The sequence below is a fragment of the Myiozetetes cayanensis genome, unplaced genomic scaffold (genome assembly GCF_022539395.1).
Source record: "Myiozetetes cayanensis isolate MyiCay16 unplaced genomic scaffold, myiCay2020 scf14, whole genome shotgun sequence".
NCBI classification, from domain to species: domain Eukaryota; kingdom Metazoa; phylum Chordata; class Aves; order Passeriformes; family Tyrannidae; genus Myiozetetes; species Myiozetetes cayanensis.
Genome location: NW_026087048.1, coordinates 2,697,184 through 2,712,112, shown reverse-complemented (window position 1 = coordinate 2,712,112; position 14,929 = coordinate 2,697,184). Strand labels below are relative to the sequence as shown.

Sequence of the window (14,929 nt, the reverse complement as noted above, 5' to 3'; positions counted from 1 at the left end):
TTGCTTTTCTTCCTGAGCAGAGAATTAATTAGCTGCTTTGAAAAATAATTCCAGCAGGTTTATTGTATGTATTGACAGAAATAACTGACAAGAATGATGTCTTTACAGAGCTGCAAAAGTCCGAGTGAAATAAGTGAAACAAGAAAACCTAAATCCACCAGTAGAACTAGACTAAATATTGCTCTAAAAATCAGCACTTCCACTCTGCAGTAATCCTGGACTAACCTTGCATAGTACACAAGCAGGGAAAAAGTTTTTGGTCTGAGACTGAACCATTTATTTTGTTATTTGTAATAAAACATCTGACAGTATTTAGCATACATGCATAGAGCCATGGGAAACCAATCTGGGATCATAATCTTCTTTAAATCTCTGGGAGGTTGTAGGCAGAGTTTTAAATTCAGTTATTTTCTCTTTTTAAAATGCTTTATGGATATAAAATGTATGCATTTACAACTTGGAAAGAGAAACTTAGGTTGTCACCAAAAATGCAACTCCATAATTAAAATAAATCTTCACAAGGCAATTTGATTGAACTGCTAGTTCTTGATAAATTAGTAGCATGCATCTACGTTACGTGTCTAATTAGAACATATGAATATTGGAATGACATGACATGATTATATGAATTCTCAATTTACTTCAATTTGATTGATATTTGTTCAGTATTTTACATACAGCCATTCTTCAACTTTCTGGCTGACATTTTAGTTTTCTCAGTGGAAATCCTGTTTATTACTTACAAGGTGCTTACACACTCAGCTACCTGACAATTATACCTGAAAAAATACTACTATATTATGAAAATGTAGTTTCAAAGACTAGAGGATTCTTATTTTGGTTGTAAACTGTAAGATTTTACAGCTGATCTGACATGTAACTGCAGAGACATCCTGTATTGTCACTGTATCATTCAGAAGATCTGTATCCCATTAGTTATGAAGATTTTGTTACCTTCCTTTGACAAAAATACTTATATATGCATTTTAAAGTAATTCAGTCATGATAAAAGGAAAACAGAAGTGAAGTATAAATACATGTATATACAGTATGTAAATAGAATTAGGAGGTGTTCTCCACATCTTTCCCTTGCTAAGATCTCAGGAGAAGGTTGTCCCAGTGCCTTCCAGTGGTTTACCTCCTTGCCCTGGCAAGCAAGGAAAGGAGCTGCATTTCTGTGATTCTCATTCCTTCGGGAGCATCAGAATGTTATTTTGGGGCATCACTGAAAAATGAAATGAGCTGCAACGTTCCCCTTTGCTCCCCAGAGGAAAATCTTGCCCCGGTGTTTTGGGTTCATATGGTCTGTTAGCTCCCTAGCAAAGGCCTTCAGGCCTGGGAAGTTCTCCTTTGTCAGGTGCCAGGAAGCAGTGGCAGGAGAGGAAGGCTGCTGGAGCTGTCCTGGTGGGAATACAATGAAGAACTGAAAATCCAGGATGGAATATCCTTCCAGCAGTCGCCTCAGGTCTGTAGCCAGACACCCTACCTATTGAGAGGGGAAGCCTTGTCTCCCAGCAGAATGATGAGTTCCCCTCACAACTTTATTGCTGTTCCATACCACAAGGAGCTTTTAATTTTTTTGATGGATTGTCCTTTCTTATTGCTCAAGTGCTGTGTGGCACATCGCTGGCTTTTGTCACTGGGGTCTGTTTTGAAAGGCTGACTTTTATGCTGCTGCAGGCTTTCACAGCGAGAGGAACTGCTGCAAATGGCCAAGCAACACACTATATAGTGAAGATTGGCCCTAGTAAATGTGAGGAAAACATGGATTCCATCTAGAGACTTGAGAAATCATGAATCATACTTTCCTAAGGGATAAACTTTCAGAAATACCGGTACGGTGGATCGGGATAATTATTGCGCTTGTGAGAGCAGAGTGCACTTCCCAAAGAGTCACACGGGAGCGTGGATTGCTGGGAGGGCAGTGGAGAGAGCCTGACCCGCTGGCTATTGGAGATTAAGCAAATTAGCAGGACCTGCAGAAGGCTATAAACTGGTGGGAGTGACAGAAGATAACTGATAGGCAGCCTTGGAAGGTGTTGCTCAGTGGAAAGTTCCTGCAGGTCATCACATCAGTCACCGTGCCGGGCCGTCGGCTGTGGGTGCAGCAGGCACAGCGTGCAGGGTGTGGGAGACCTGGCAATGCAGACAGGCACCAAGCAGGGGAGGTTGTAGTCTTAAAGGTGAGGATTTAAGATACTCTTGCCTCTCCCTCTCAGCAGGCTTTTACTTGGAAAGCAGACAGGCCTTTGGGCAGTGTTTTTTGGTGTGCTGACCCTGAATCCTCACCGTGCTCTGGAACAGGGGCTCCACCTCCAGCAAGATTTGGATCTGGAGTTTAGCTGATAGCACAGAAAAGAACTTCATTGATTCATCATGAAATAGCATTTCAGAAATGTATTTGCTGTGTCTCTTACCTGGGCATAGCTTGGGTCTTCAGTGAGCTGTTCTAACATTTAGAACATGCTGGGCCATAAATAAGCTAAGCTAAGCTGGAATTTATTCCAGCTAAGCGCAGGTAAAACTAATAAGGTTGTATAAATATCTGTAAATTTTGAGAATAAGCAACATTTTTGAAGGAAATATAGAAAACATCAATGTGAGTTGCCTGCTCTGGATTTAAAAAAAAAAGTAGCTTGGTCTAATTTAATAGGTCTCAATTCAGAAAAAGAAAACCACAGGCAAATATTAATGGAACATGGGCTCATAGCTGAAGTTAAGCAGGTGCTTAAATGCTTGGCTGTACAGAAATGCAGTGATTTAATTAGGATCTTGTTACATTTGACAGGCATATCTGACTTTCAGGCTAGAGAGTGAGCAACAAGAAAAGCTAATTCTAGGTAAATGTGTCTGGATCCCAGTATGTGGCAGCAGGAGAGGCGAGCTGGATTTCAGTAAGGACTTTGTATCTTGTATTAGAGCATTTTGTAAGACGAGTATTCCGTATTCCAGGCCTGCAAAACTCCCTGGGATCATTGAGCCAAGAGACTGTTAAAAAAAAAGAGAAAAGAAAAAGGAAAAAAAAAAAAGTCAAGAAAAAGAAGCACAATGTTTTTGTTTTCTTTGTTGTTCATCTGCTCAGTCGAGCTCTGGGCTTCACTTTCTCCACCCATTGACAGTGAAACAAGGAGTGTGTGCTCTGCTACAGGTTTATTTGGTTGGGGTTTTTTCCAGTAAGAGGTGACTCATGGTTTTTTCCTTCAGAGTACATAATATAGCATATCAGGTTTAGTAGCTGCATTAGTACAATGAGCTGAAATCGTTAAATTGATTCCACATGTGATAAATACCAGATTAAAACATCAGCAGCTTTTGTATATACCTTCCTATCCTTAACGTTGATAACATCATAGCAGTAAAACTGTTGGAAAGCAAAAGATAACGAAATAATAATTCCATGGAAGCTGTTTGGGTATCTGCACCGTTAGTTTGGCAAGACTTCACTAACTACCCATGGCATTTTTAGGACAGGTAAAGGAAGTGAACTGTGAAATGAAAAATGAAAAGTCCCGAAAAATTCTTCGCGTCTGCCTGTTTGTCAAGGGTATGGCGGCCATTAAACAGAGATCAAGAGTTCTGCTGTTCTGTCCTGGGTCAGAAATACCAATTGGAGTTGCCTTAGTACAATTACGATTGATTTTAGGTACTTTTCTGATTGCAGAATTTACCATAGGAAAAATAGATTTGTATAATAAGCACTCTGGTTAATTTAAAGTTTCAGCAGTACTCCCAAACTTGGAGGGCACATCTCGCTCGCAGGGTGGGAGCCAACAGCAAAGTTGAGAATCATCAGTGATATTTTCCTCAAAACAGTGTCTGCATGTGTGCCTGATTTTCTCTTATTTGCCTGTCTTTTAAAAATTTCTTCTGTCTTTAAGGGCATTAAGACATTGCTGCCAGTATTTTGAAAGGTTTTCAATGTCTTCTTCACTGGTGAGCTGAAAAAAATGCAAACTATTACTCTGTTGATCTTGTTTTTAAACTGAACTGCATTATCAACTTAGTGTGTGCTCTGAAGATATTGTTAAAAGTGCTTTGAAAACTTGTAAATCCCTATAATTTATGTTCCTGTGGCCTCAACTGCTTCTTTCTGTCCTTCTGGTTTTAATTTGAATGCAGTCTTGTCTGGGTGTGTACCTGTAAAATTGTGTTTTTCCAAGTACAATTTACAGTCATGACCCTCAGTTTTACAGTGTTCCAACCTTATAGGAGCTTCCTCCTATGCCAAAAAGCCAACTTTGGGTCAAACAGCTCTTTCATATTGTAATTGTCTGATCAAGGTTACTTGGAACAGATCCGATTGGGGCATTTTTTAGTTTATCACAAAGACTTTATAAGAATATCAAGTAAATTGGAAAGGTTCCTGTGCAGGAGACCAGTGATAGCATTGCCTTATTTCTTCAGATGTACACAGTTGTAAACTTAGCCTGCCTCATGACAACAGTCCCATTTATCTAAACAATTCTCCTTTTAGAGCCAATGGCACTGATAGAAACTGAGATAAGAAATACAGATGGGAGGATCTCTTGAGTCTCTCCTTACTGAAACTCCTCGCTGTGCAGCTCACAATCACCTTTTCTTCTTTGGTGCCTGAGAATGCGTGGCAGACATCTCCCCTGAAACAGAGTCCTCTCTGATTGCCAGCAGGCACTCTAGGAAAGGATGATGGAGCCTCGGGAGGGAGAGGTTTTAAAATCCTGGTGATTTCTTTCTGGATTTCCCCCCCCACCCTGTGCTTGCTGTGGTTAAATGGCAGGCATTGGGGTGTTGTGTTTCAGAGCTCTAACTCAGAATAGTCCCTGTGCTGTAATTCTTTGCCTTTTGAATGAAGGTATTACATTATCTATTTTATTGTAATCTGCAGATTAATCCCCTTCTCGCTTACTGTCTTCTTGTGTGATAGAGGAAAAAAGTTTCGGAGCTCAATATTCTTGATTTTCCTCTGCAATAAAAATAATGCTTACCCACTGAAACAGAAGTTATTTGAAGTAAATGTTTTAAGCTTTATTTTTAGTAGTAACTCTCAGCCATGCTCATTTTTTTAGCATGACTTCAGCACCCTTGGTGGCTAACAGGAAGGGAAGAACAGATAGATCATGTGGTTTAATTTCGTTATGTTTGTATTTTCAGATCATTGTCCAGTCTGGCCGTCACCCCACGGTGCTGCAGAAACTGTGCCAGTTGCCTTTCCAGTATTTCAGTGACCCTCGTTTAATCAAAGTGCTCTTCCCCTCGCTCATAGCTGCTTGTTACAACAACCCTCAGAACAAGATCATCCTGGAGCAGGAGATGAGCTGCGTTTTACTCGCCACCTTCATCCAGGTATCGCAGCTCTGCAGCCGGGCGGGGTCACTGCGGCTGCTTCGCTCGCCTTCGCTCTGAGTGTGGGAATCGTTTGCCTTAAGTCAAACAAGTAAACAGCACTGAAGTACTTTGAGATTCTCTGCAGCTCTTCTCAAACCACAGATTACGCCTGTACTTGAGGCATCTTGTAACTCTGAAAGGTTACCGAGTGGTTCAGGTTCTCACTGTCCGCTCAGGATCCTGTTTTCATTACGGCTCCTGGGTGTACTGGGAAGGTTTGATGTAGGTCCTGCTATTACAAGACAATTCTTAAAATATTTATTTTTTTAAAATTCCTGTGCATATAACATATCTAAAATTGGTATATTCATGTGTTTACATGCAAATGTACAGTTGTATACTGCATACCATAGATTTACAGAGAACTGAGTAAGTGTATATATTTTATGCAGAAAATACACAGAACATATGTTACCAGTCTAATCTTGCAATCTTTATTTTTGACAGTAAGCCACTGAGGTCATTATGAATACTGTTTTGAATAAGGATTTGCAGGGTTTTTGTTCCCTTTGTCTGAATTTATATGCTGTTTTATCGATCAGATTTTTTGGATGCCTCATGTTTTCTATACCTTGACCGTTTTCAATGAATAAGTGCAGTTTTCATAGACACTCCACTGTTAAAAATAATATGCTTTTATGAGTCTAGTAACTCTGTATCAGTCACCTGAAAGTTACTGTTGTTGATACAGAAATGTTAGTCAAGCTCTTTTCCCTAATGCTTTACAGCTACTCCAGGGATACTCCAAGGATAGGCTACATGCATTTGAGAGAGAAGGCACAGGAACTAAATATTTACTGAAAGTTTGCATAACTTCTGAGTGCAACTAATTTTTATCCTTTTAATGCTAAAATAATTGCATAGCAGTTTTTTTTTTTAAGTTTGGAACTTTTTAAAAATTAAAAGAATTTGCTACAGTCATAGTGAAACTACAGATTTCAGCATAGAAGTTGCAGTGGCAAAAAAAATAATTTAAGTATTATGAGGAAATGCAGTGAGTTTAGTTCAGGGGTTTTTTTCAGCCAAAAAACATGAGAGTGGAGGAGAGTGTTCTCTATATGAATAATTCAGGATCTTTAGCTTGATTTCTGTGCTATAAGAGATGGAATGGCATTAAAATCCCCAGTAGCTACAGTAAAGTGTAAGTTTATCTACAAGGGACAACGTTAATTTCCAGTTATAGGTGTATCTCAGCTGTCAAGCCCACGTACTGTTATTGCAGGCTTTTAAAAATAGTTGTTACATTAAAATATGGAAGAGTTGTGCATGCTGTAAAGAGCCCTGTCTTTGCTGACTTCACTGGTACTTCAGTTTTTTGCCCGTGTTAAAATCTAATCCCAAATGCTGCACATGCGTACACGGAGAGCGATTCTGGAAGGATCCAAGGAATGCTCGGATCCCGCACACACAGAAGAGACTCCCCTCTCTACTTTTATTTCAGCTCGCTGCTGTTTGTCAAGCAAATCTCTCATTTGCTTCGGTGGAAGGTTTGGGAAAGACTGTAAAATGTTCCCCCGTGACTGGAAAATGAGGTTCTTCCTGTGCCAGGGAACGCTAAAAGAAGTCCCGTTTGCGTAAAAGTTTGGTGGCGTGTACGAATATAACACTTAAATACAGTGTGTTAAATGTGTGCAGCAAAAATCAAAGGCAAAGGGGTTGCTGGATTTTACCTCCTTACCAACAGATTTATTTCCATCATCTGAAGTTTGCATCAGCCCGTCTATTTTTGTTACTTCGGCTTTTAGAAATAATTTCAAAAAAAAAAAAAATTTAGGAGCATCCACGATTTGCTAAATTGTCTCTCTTATCAGATAATACCTTCTTCAGCGTTCTGCTCGGTGGATACTCCAGCGTAAGATAGGATCTGTGATGGGGCAGCCGGCAGGGTCGGTGTCCTTGCTGACTGCAGGGCTGTGGTGTCCCTGTGCCCGGCAGGGATCCCATGAGGCTCTGGGTGCTCATCCCACAGCTCGGGCTGGGGTTACCCCCCCTGGGGAGGAAATTCATACACCCTGAAGAGATCAGGACCTCGGGCTCACTGGGAAGCACAGCCATAGAAACTGGAATCATTCCTGGATTTTGTAAGAGTGTATTTTGGGGTCAGGAGCAAAGATCTGAAACACCATTTCTTTTACAGAGACATAGCTATGGTAAATAAAAATCACAGTAAGAACTATTTCCTAAGAAGATATTAAAGCCTTGGATTCTTTGTTGTGTACTAAAATTTTTCTTTTTTTTTCAAAACAAGTTATATAAATAAAGGAATAAAAATCTACCATATATATTATAGAATTTAAGTGCTGGCAGTATTCTGTTGTTATATGTAGCAAACAAGCCACAGTTTGTTAATTTACAGTTTTCATAAAGTATTAGTATTTTTGAGTGACTGTGAAGACTTAAAAATGTTTTAATTTCTCGGGTGTAAGATCTGAAAACCTGATGCCTTTTTTTTTTTTTTTCCCCTGTAGGATTTTGCACAGAGCTCAGGCCAAATGGATAATCAGTTATCTCAGCAGAGGGGTACGTTCAATGCAGTGTAACAGAGGAGCAGTTGGTTAGCAAAATGTGTAGATATTACATTTCACTGTGATTGAAATTTTTTGAGTCTGCCTCACGATAAAAGAAATACAGTAACTTGGAGCATGATTTTACAGCTCGGGGAGAGGCTCCCTGACTTACATCCTGACAGGTCTTCCAGTCCTCTCCTCGTCGTATCAGGGATTCAGACTGTTAATCTTTATTAAATGCTGCGTGGTATCATGTCCTAAAACGTGATACTGTACCTGCACATATTTAATTAGCTGTCACAAAGGCTGCCTTCAAAAGTTTCAGGTTGCAGAAGCCACGCAGCAATGCCAGTACACCTGGAGAGCCAAAAATCTGTAAAATACTGTCTTGTAATTGTTCTTTTAACGTTCATCGGTTTGCAGAAAAAGTGTGATTTTTTTTTTTGCCCTCCGTTATTAAGGTATTATTTAAAATGCATTTAATCTCTTTAGGCTAAATTTGAAATATTCTCAGCTGAGATGGCTGTTACTTGCTAAACACATCTGAAATTCAAGTGCTGATGGGCATCTGTTCTTGAGTAGCTGTATTTTGCATAAACTACCTCGCTCGAACAGTCATTTCTTCCTCATAGCAAGCAAAAATCCACCACCATTTTGCCCAACATTTGGCAAGAGATGAGCAGTTCTAGGTCTAAAACATAAGCTTTGCGTTTAAAAATAAATTATAACACATGAAATTAATGTAACTTTATGGAGATTTTTACTGTCAACATTATACCTCTCAGTCTGAAGCAGCCTTGGGCAGTGTCTGCAGCACAAACTTTCCAGGATTGTGTTTGCATGAGAATCTGCTCAAGGAACATCTAAAACCCAAGTGGAAAACTGCTTTTGATTTTCACTATTCAGACTGGATGAACTTTTAAAGAAAGATGACTGTGTGGTGACATGGGAGTGTGGTTTCTAAACATTCCCTGGTTGCAAAAAAGTTGACTCAATAATAGTATAAGCAGGATTATTTTTATCCGTTGTATCACCGGCATGTGAAGGATGATGTCCCCAAAAAACCAAACTGGAACAGTAACACTGATGGGAATACGACCTGAAAGCACAAACTTGATTGTTGGCTGCTGTGTGGAGGCTCAGACCCACAAACCTGTGCACACATGTGCAGTCCTGTTCGCTCGCAGGAGTGAAAGCTGCGTTTGTGCTTGTGCTGGGAGCTCTGGGAGTCAGGGAGCACAGCTCCTCCGCAGCCCTTCGTGGAAAAAACCAGCTGCTGAGCCGAAAACACCGTTGAGGCTGCCCAGAGCTGAACGAGGCTGAGCTGGTCCCCAGTGGGTCCAAGGACAGAGAGTTTGTAAGCTGTGTAATGTTCCACTGCGTCCAAAAGCTTACAAATGGAAGCCTTTGCTCACCAGAACCTCTGCCCCCTTCTTAAAGCCAGCCCTCCATGTCCCAAGCTCCATAGAAGTGTCACCCCATGGGCTGAGATGATTTTTGGGAGGGGGAGGGGAGGAAAAGTATCTCAGATTGGCTGCATGTTCGTTATTCCTGTTTTATTGCCATCTTATCTTAAGAGGGAATAACTTGGTAATTTTATGTTCTGTCTTCAACAGAAAAATTTTTCAGTTCTCAAGATTACCTTGAGCTGTCCAACAGATTCCCGCGGCAGTCCTGGGAAGAAGCTCGGCAGTTCTTCTTGAAAAAATAAGTGTTGTATATTTGGTTTTTGAATCCCTAACATCGTCACACTGACCAGTTCCTGCTGACTACCTTCTTCAAAAGGCTGTTCTGAAACGGTTTTGATACTCTAAATACTTATTCTGTAGATATATAATTTGCACTATTTATATCATAACTACTGTAGATACTTCCAAGTTCTGTTTTGTAATTTTGATAATTTGAGTTTATTTCGTTCACGTATCCGATGTCATGATTTGGATGTTTTCTGCCCTGTGATGTGGTGGGACTTGCACTGCAGAACTGCTGAAATAAGGTTGCAAATAGAGAAAAATATGTTCTATATATCTTGTAATAAAATAACTTATTCTGTCTGGTGTGACTTCTGCATTACAAATGTTGGTGTGTTTGAATTACCGTAAGCAACCCAGGTCTCGGAGAGAGCAAAGAAAAAGCCCCTTAAGCTGTCTTTCTTGTTAATCAAAAGTGGATCAGAATCTAATCAAAAGAATTCGTCAGATTTGGCTCTGGGGAAAGTTTGCTTTAAATTTTTTGGTAATTTGGGGTAAGCCACGTCATACGGATTTTTTAAACCGTGTGCGTTTTTTACTTTTCGGTGAGCCTTTAATAACGCTGGTTTAACCCAGGGATGTGCTCTGAACGGGGAAGGTTCCGCGGTTTGAGCAAAGCCCAGCGCCGCGCCGGGCCGGGCAGCGGTCGCTTCCGCGGGAGGGGCGGGAGGCGCTGCGGGCCCCGCGCTGCGGCGGGGACCGGGCCGATCCCGGGCGGCTGGCGGCCGCGGACAGCGGGACGGGCACCGGGACCGGGGCAGGCAGCGGGATCGGGACAGGCAGCGGGACAGCCCTCTCTCGGCAGCCCCGCACGGCCCGGCCCGGCCCGGCCCGCACTCGGGTCCCGCCCGCGCCGCCCTCATGAGGGGAGGCCGCGCGCCGCCTGAGGCGAAGCTGCGGCCCCGCTCCGGCCCAGCCCCGGGAGAACGCGGAGAGCCTCGGCGCGACCAGGATGGAGCCAGGTAATGGCGGGGGCCCCGCGGCGGGGCTGGGAGGGCGGCAGACCCCGCCCCACCTGTGCCCGGCCGGGGCACAGCGGCCCCGGGCTGAGGCGGCCCCGACGGCGGCTCGCCTGGAGGGCCCGGTCCCCGCAGCCTCTCGGGGTGGTGCAGCCGCTCCGGCGCCGCGCTGCCCATCCCCTGCAGCCCGGAGGGCTCGGCCAGGGCCCAGCTCTCCCCGGGTGCCCGGGGATGGGGAGGGGGGTGCAGCTTGCTGTGGCTGGAGGTGCCCGGGCCTGCGGTCCCCATGGGAGCCGGTCCGCAGCGGTCGCGCCCTGGTAACGGGGAGGGAGCGGGAGCGGCCCCGCCGCGCTCCCAGGTGATGCCAGAGGCAGATAAGGAGCCGCCGCCTGGGTCTGGACGGGGGGATGGATACGCTCGAGGGGTCAGCTCGCCTCGCCCCGCCGCCCCGGGGAAGCCCCCGCCACCCCCGGGGAGGAGGCGAGGCCGCCCTGCAGCGCGGCAGGTGCCCGCACGACCCGGCCGAGCGCGGGGGCTGCTCCGAAAGGGAAACCTGTGCTCCGCCTCCCCGGCTATAAATAAGCGGCCCCGGTTCTGAAAGCCGATTAACGCGGTGCGGGGAGGCCGTGCGGGAAAAGTCGGGGCTGTGCCCGTCCCGACCCCGGGGAGCCCCCTCTGCCGCCCTTCCGCACCTTTTTGGTTTTGAGGTTTGTTTGGTTTTTTCGTTTCAGTCCTTTCCTTTTCTCTTTTTTTTTTTTTTTTATTAAGTCCAAAATACTTAATTCCACTATTCAACCGCTGACTCTGACAATAAATAACAATAACTTACTTTTGATCGTTAAAGGCGCAAACAATCCGTCCTCCGTCCATTGATAACTTAACATTATTAGTACTGGTTTTCCCGTTAAAAAGTCTCGTTTCCGTGTCCCGTTTTTCCAGCGATCGTGCGGGGCCGGGCGCCGCGGCCCGGGAGAGGCATCGGCGTGAGATGAGGCTGGACGGCGCGGAGGGACGGCCAGGCCGGCTCCGCGGCCGCACGCTGGGGGAGTCTCTCCCCCTTTTGTAGTTTCTTTTTTCCTTTTCCCTTCCAAAAAGGGAAGAAAAGCCGTCTCCGGCGCAAGCGGCGGGCGAGGCGGCCTGTCACCGTGCCGGGCTCCAGGGGGGAAATCCACGTTTCTTTGGGAAAAAAGAAACATCGAAATCCGCAGGGAAAAAACCCAAAACAACGAAATAACCAGGGCGGGGACTCTCTCTCCGGTCTGGTGAAGGCAGCGAGGATCCCGGTGCTTTTTTGGCCGTCAGTAACATATTTTTTGTTTGTTTTTAAATAAGAATAATTAAAAAACAAAGGCGTTTGTCCGGCGCTCTGGGAGCGGCCCGGGGCCGGGTGTCTCATGCAGGGAGCGCAGGCATGCGGAGGTCCCGCGGCGGCGGGCGACCGGGCCGCCTCACGTCTCGGCCGGGCTGGGCACCATGCTGTTGGGGGTGTCGGGGAGCTGGGAAGACAGCGAGGTCACGTCGCTGCCGGAGGAGGTGCCCAAGGAGCCGGACTCGGAGAAGGAGACCTGGGGGAGTAGCGGTGGTGAGGGCCCGGCGCGGTCGCCCCTGCCCCGGCCCCCTCCCGCAGCGCCCGGGGTTCCGCCCGCCCCCCGCGGCCCGACGGGCGGCCCGGCGCGGCTCACCAGCTGCTGGAAGGCGGCGGGCTGCTCCAGATCGCTCTGCAGGGCGAACTCGCTGAGCGCCTTCCAGGGTGGCTGGTAGGTCTGGACCTCCACGGCGCTGCCCTGCACGGCGCTCTCGTGGCGGATGGGGCTGCCGGCCACCAGCGGCGTCCCGGTGAGGCCCTGCAGGCTCTGCGGGGCACACGGGGATTCAGCGCGGCTGCCGCCCGAGCCCTCCGGCCCGGGACCCCCACCCCCAATTCCCTTCCCCGGCGGGGCGGGCGGGCTCTCACCGTCTTGTCGCTGTGCTGCTGCTGCTGGAGCTGCTTCATGAGGATGGACTTTTTCTTGTCCTTGCAGCGCTTGTTCTGGAACCAGACGCGGATGACGCGGGGACTGAGCCCCGTCATTTCCACGAGCTGCTCCTTCATCAGGGCGTCGGGGCGCGGGTTGGCGGCGTAGCAGGTCCGCAGCGTGTGCAGCTGCTTCTCGTTCAGCACCGTCCGCACGCGGGTGGTCTTCTCCGCCGCCTTGTGCGCCGGCGGCCGCGGGGCGGGCGGCCGCCCGGGCACCGGCTCTGCGGCGGGCGGGGAGGACGCGCACTGTCAGCGCCGCCGCCCGCCCGGCCCCTGCAGCCCCCCGGACACCTCCCCCGCCCCGCCGCCCGCCCCGACGGGGAGCCGGTACCTGCGAGGTGCGCGGCGGCGGCCGGCGGCAGCGCGGGGCTGCGCGGCCCGCGGGCGGCGGAGCCGTCGGGGGGCGGCCCGTGGTCGGCGCGGCACAGCAGGTCGCGCTCCCGCAGGCAGAACTGGTCGCCGGGCAGGAGCTGGCGGCCGCAGGCGGCGCAGCGGAAGCACTCCAGGTGGTAGACGTGGTCGCGGGCGCGCATCACCAGGTCGCTGCTGCTGAAGGCCGCCCGGCACTGGGCGCACTTGATGCCGAAGAGCCTGCGGGGATGCGACGCGCCGTCAGGGCGACTCCGGGCGGCGCCGCGGGGGCGGGCAGCGGCTGGGAGTCAGAATTTCGTTGGGGGAAATTCGGGGGTTTTAAGGGGCTTTTGTGCTTTTTCGGGTTCGGGTTTTTTGCCCTTTTTTTGGCTTTTTTTTTTTTTTTTTTTCCCTAACGAGCGTTGGCGCATTCGGGGTCACCTGCTGTAATCCCGCTTGCAGTAGGCCTTGCCGTCGCGCAGGAAGCATGTGCAGGTCTCGTCCAGGGGCTGCCCGCACTCGGCGCACTTGAGGCAGGCGACGTGCCACTCCAGGTCCGGCGACACCCGCAGCAGGAAGGGGTCCTGGATGCGGCCCCCGCAGCCCGCGCACAGGGCCAGCCCCGGCCGCCCTGCCGAGAGCGAGCGGGGCACGGTCAGGGCCAGCCGTGTGCCAGAGCAGAGCCAGCAATTAGGGAAAGGCACTTAAGGGTTTTTTTAAAATCTTTTTCCTTTTTTCTTATTCTGTTTTGTTTTGTTTGTTTTTTTCCAAAATAGGAAGAATCGGAAATAAAGACAGAAGCACGGACTGAAAGGATGGAAACACGAAAGGAGAGAAATAAATACAACAAGAAATAATAAAAAAAGAAACTTGATGGAGGGAAATAAATGCAGAAAGACAGAGACGAAAAGTAGAATTTCGGGAAAGGAAAATAAAAGCAATCACAGAAACGATAAAACAAAGGCTGAGGGAAAACTGAAAGAAGAAGGAAAGAAAATAAAACGGAATTACAGAAAGGAACAAAACCGGCTAAAACCCAGATGGTTAAAACGGGAACATGGACAAATGAAAACAGTAAGAGACAAGAAATCAAAGAGGCAGAAACAAACAAAACCAGAAGAACAGAAAGAGAAAGAAATAAACAAAAACGGAAAGAGAAGTAATAATAACAAAAAAGGACAAACCGAAACACGAAAGAGATAAAGAAAGAAAATCGGTAACGCAGGCAGAGAAAGAGAGAAGAAAAGAAAGAAAAAGGAGAAGGAAGCAGAGAAAGAAATGGAAAGAGCCGAAAGCATGAGCTCAGCAGCGCGGACAGCTGAAAGGACAGGCATTCGGTAAGGAACGGGGCCAGGGGGGCCGGGGATCGCTGGGCACGAACGGTAATAGCGGCACCGGAGTTGCCCCGGGCCGAGCCCGCAGCCCTTCCCGGAGCTGTCAGCGCGCCCGCGGTCCGGGGCGGTGCGGCGGCCGCCAGCCCACCCGACGGCAGCGGCGTTGCGGAGCTCGACCCGCAGCGTCCCGCGCCCGCCCCGCCGCACCCGCCCGCCCCGGCCCCGCGCTGCGCTGCGCTGCGCGCACTTACTCTTGGAGGGCTCCCCCATGGCGCCCGGGAGCGGCCGCGGGAGGAGGATGTCCACCATGCGGGCGGCCCCCTGCGCACCGGCAGCGATGCGGGATGCGGCGCCGCCGCTCCACCACTACCCGCGCGGCGCGGGGCGGGGGCCGCGCCCGCCCCCCCGGGCCCGCCCCGCCGGGCCGGCCGTGATGTCAGCGCGCAGCGGCCGCGGGCGGGGGGCGGCGCTGACCTCACCGCGCGGCCCCCGGAGGCGATTGGCGGCCGCGGCAGCGCCCGCGGATTGGCGGCGCCGAACAATGGGCGCGGAGCGGGGCGCGCTCCCCGCGGGACCGGCCCGGACGGGGCGGGCGGGACCGAGCGCCGCGGGACGCGCTGCTCCGCACCCCGCGCCCGCCGCACCC

General features: G+C 48.6%; 2 protein-coding genes across 3 annotated transcripts in view; one reads left to right on the top strand and one right to left on the bottom strand.

Moving 5' to 3' along the window:
- Positions 1–9,923, top strand: part of SCAPER (S-phase cyclin A associated protein in the ER) — a 137,038-nt gene extending 127,115 nt beyond the window's left edge. For both annotated transcript variants that reach the window (XM_050309377.1, XM_050309378.1), the window contains exons 30-32: positions 5,131–5,322; positions 7,833–7,884; positions 9,488–9,923. In XM_050309377.1, coding sequence (XP_050165334.1) covers positions 5,131–5,322; positions 7,833–7,884; positions 9,488–9,582 — 339 coding nt within the window. In that variant the 3' untranslated portion in view covers positions 9,583–9,923. The remainder of the gene's footprint in view (positions 1–5,130; positions 5,323–7,832; positions 7,885–9,487) is intronic.
- A 2,106-nt stretch (positions 9,924–12,029) lies between these two features.
- On the bottom strand, positions 12,030–14,641 carry ISL2 (ISL LIM homeobox 2). The gene is made up of 6 exons (XM_050309611.1): positions 14,535–14,641; positions 13,391–13,580; positions 12,930–13,189; positions 12,536–12,819; positions 12,264–12,434; positions 12,030–12,146 (listed from the first exon to the last, which is right to left on the bottom strand). Exons 1-6 carry the CDS (start codon positions 14,590–14,592, stop codon positions 12,030–12,032), a joined length of 1,080 nt encoding a protein of 359 aa, XP_050165568.1. The 5' UTR covers positions 14,593–14,641.
- Between the last annotated feature and the right edge of the window lie 288 nt (positions 14,642–14,929).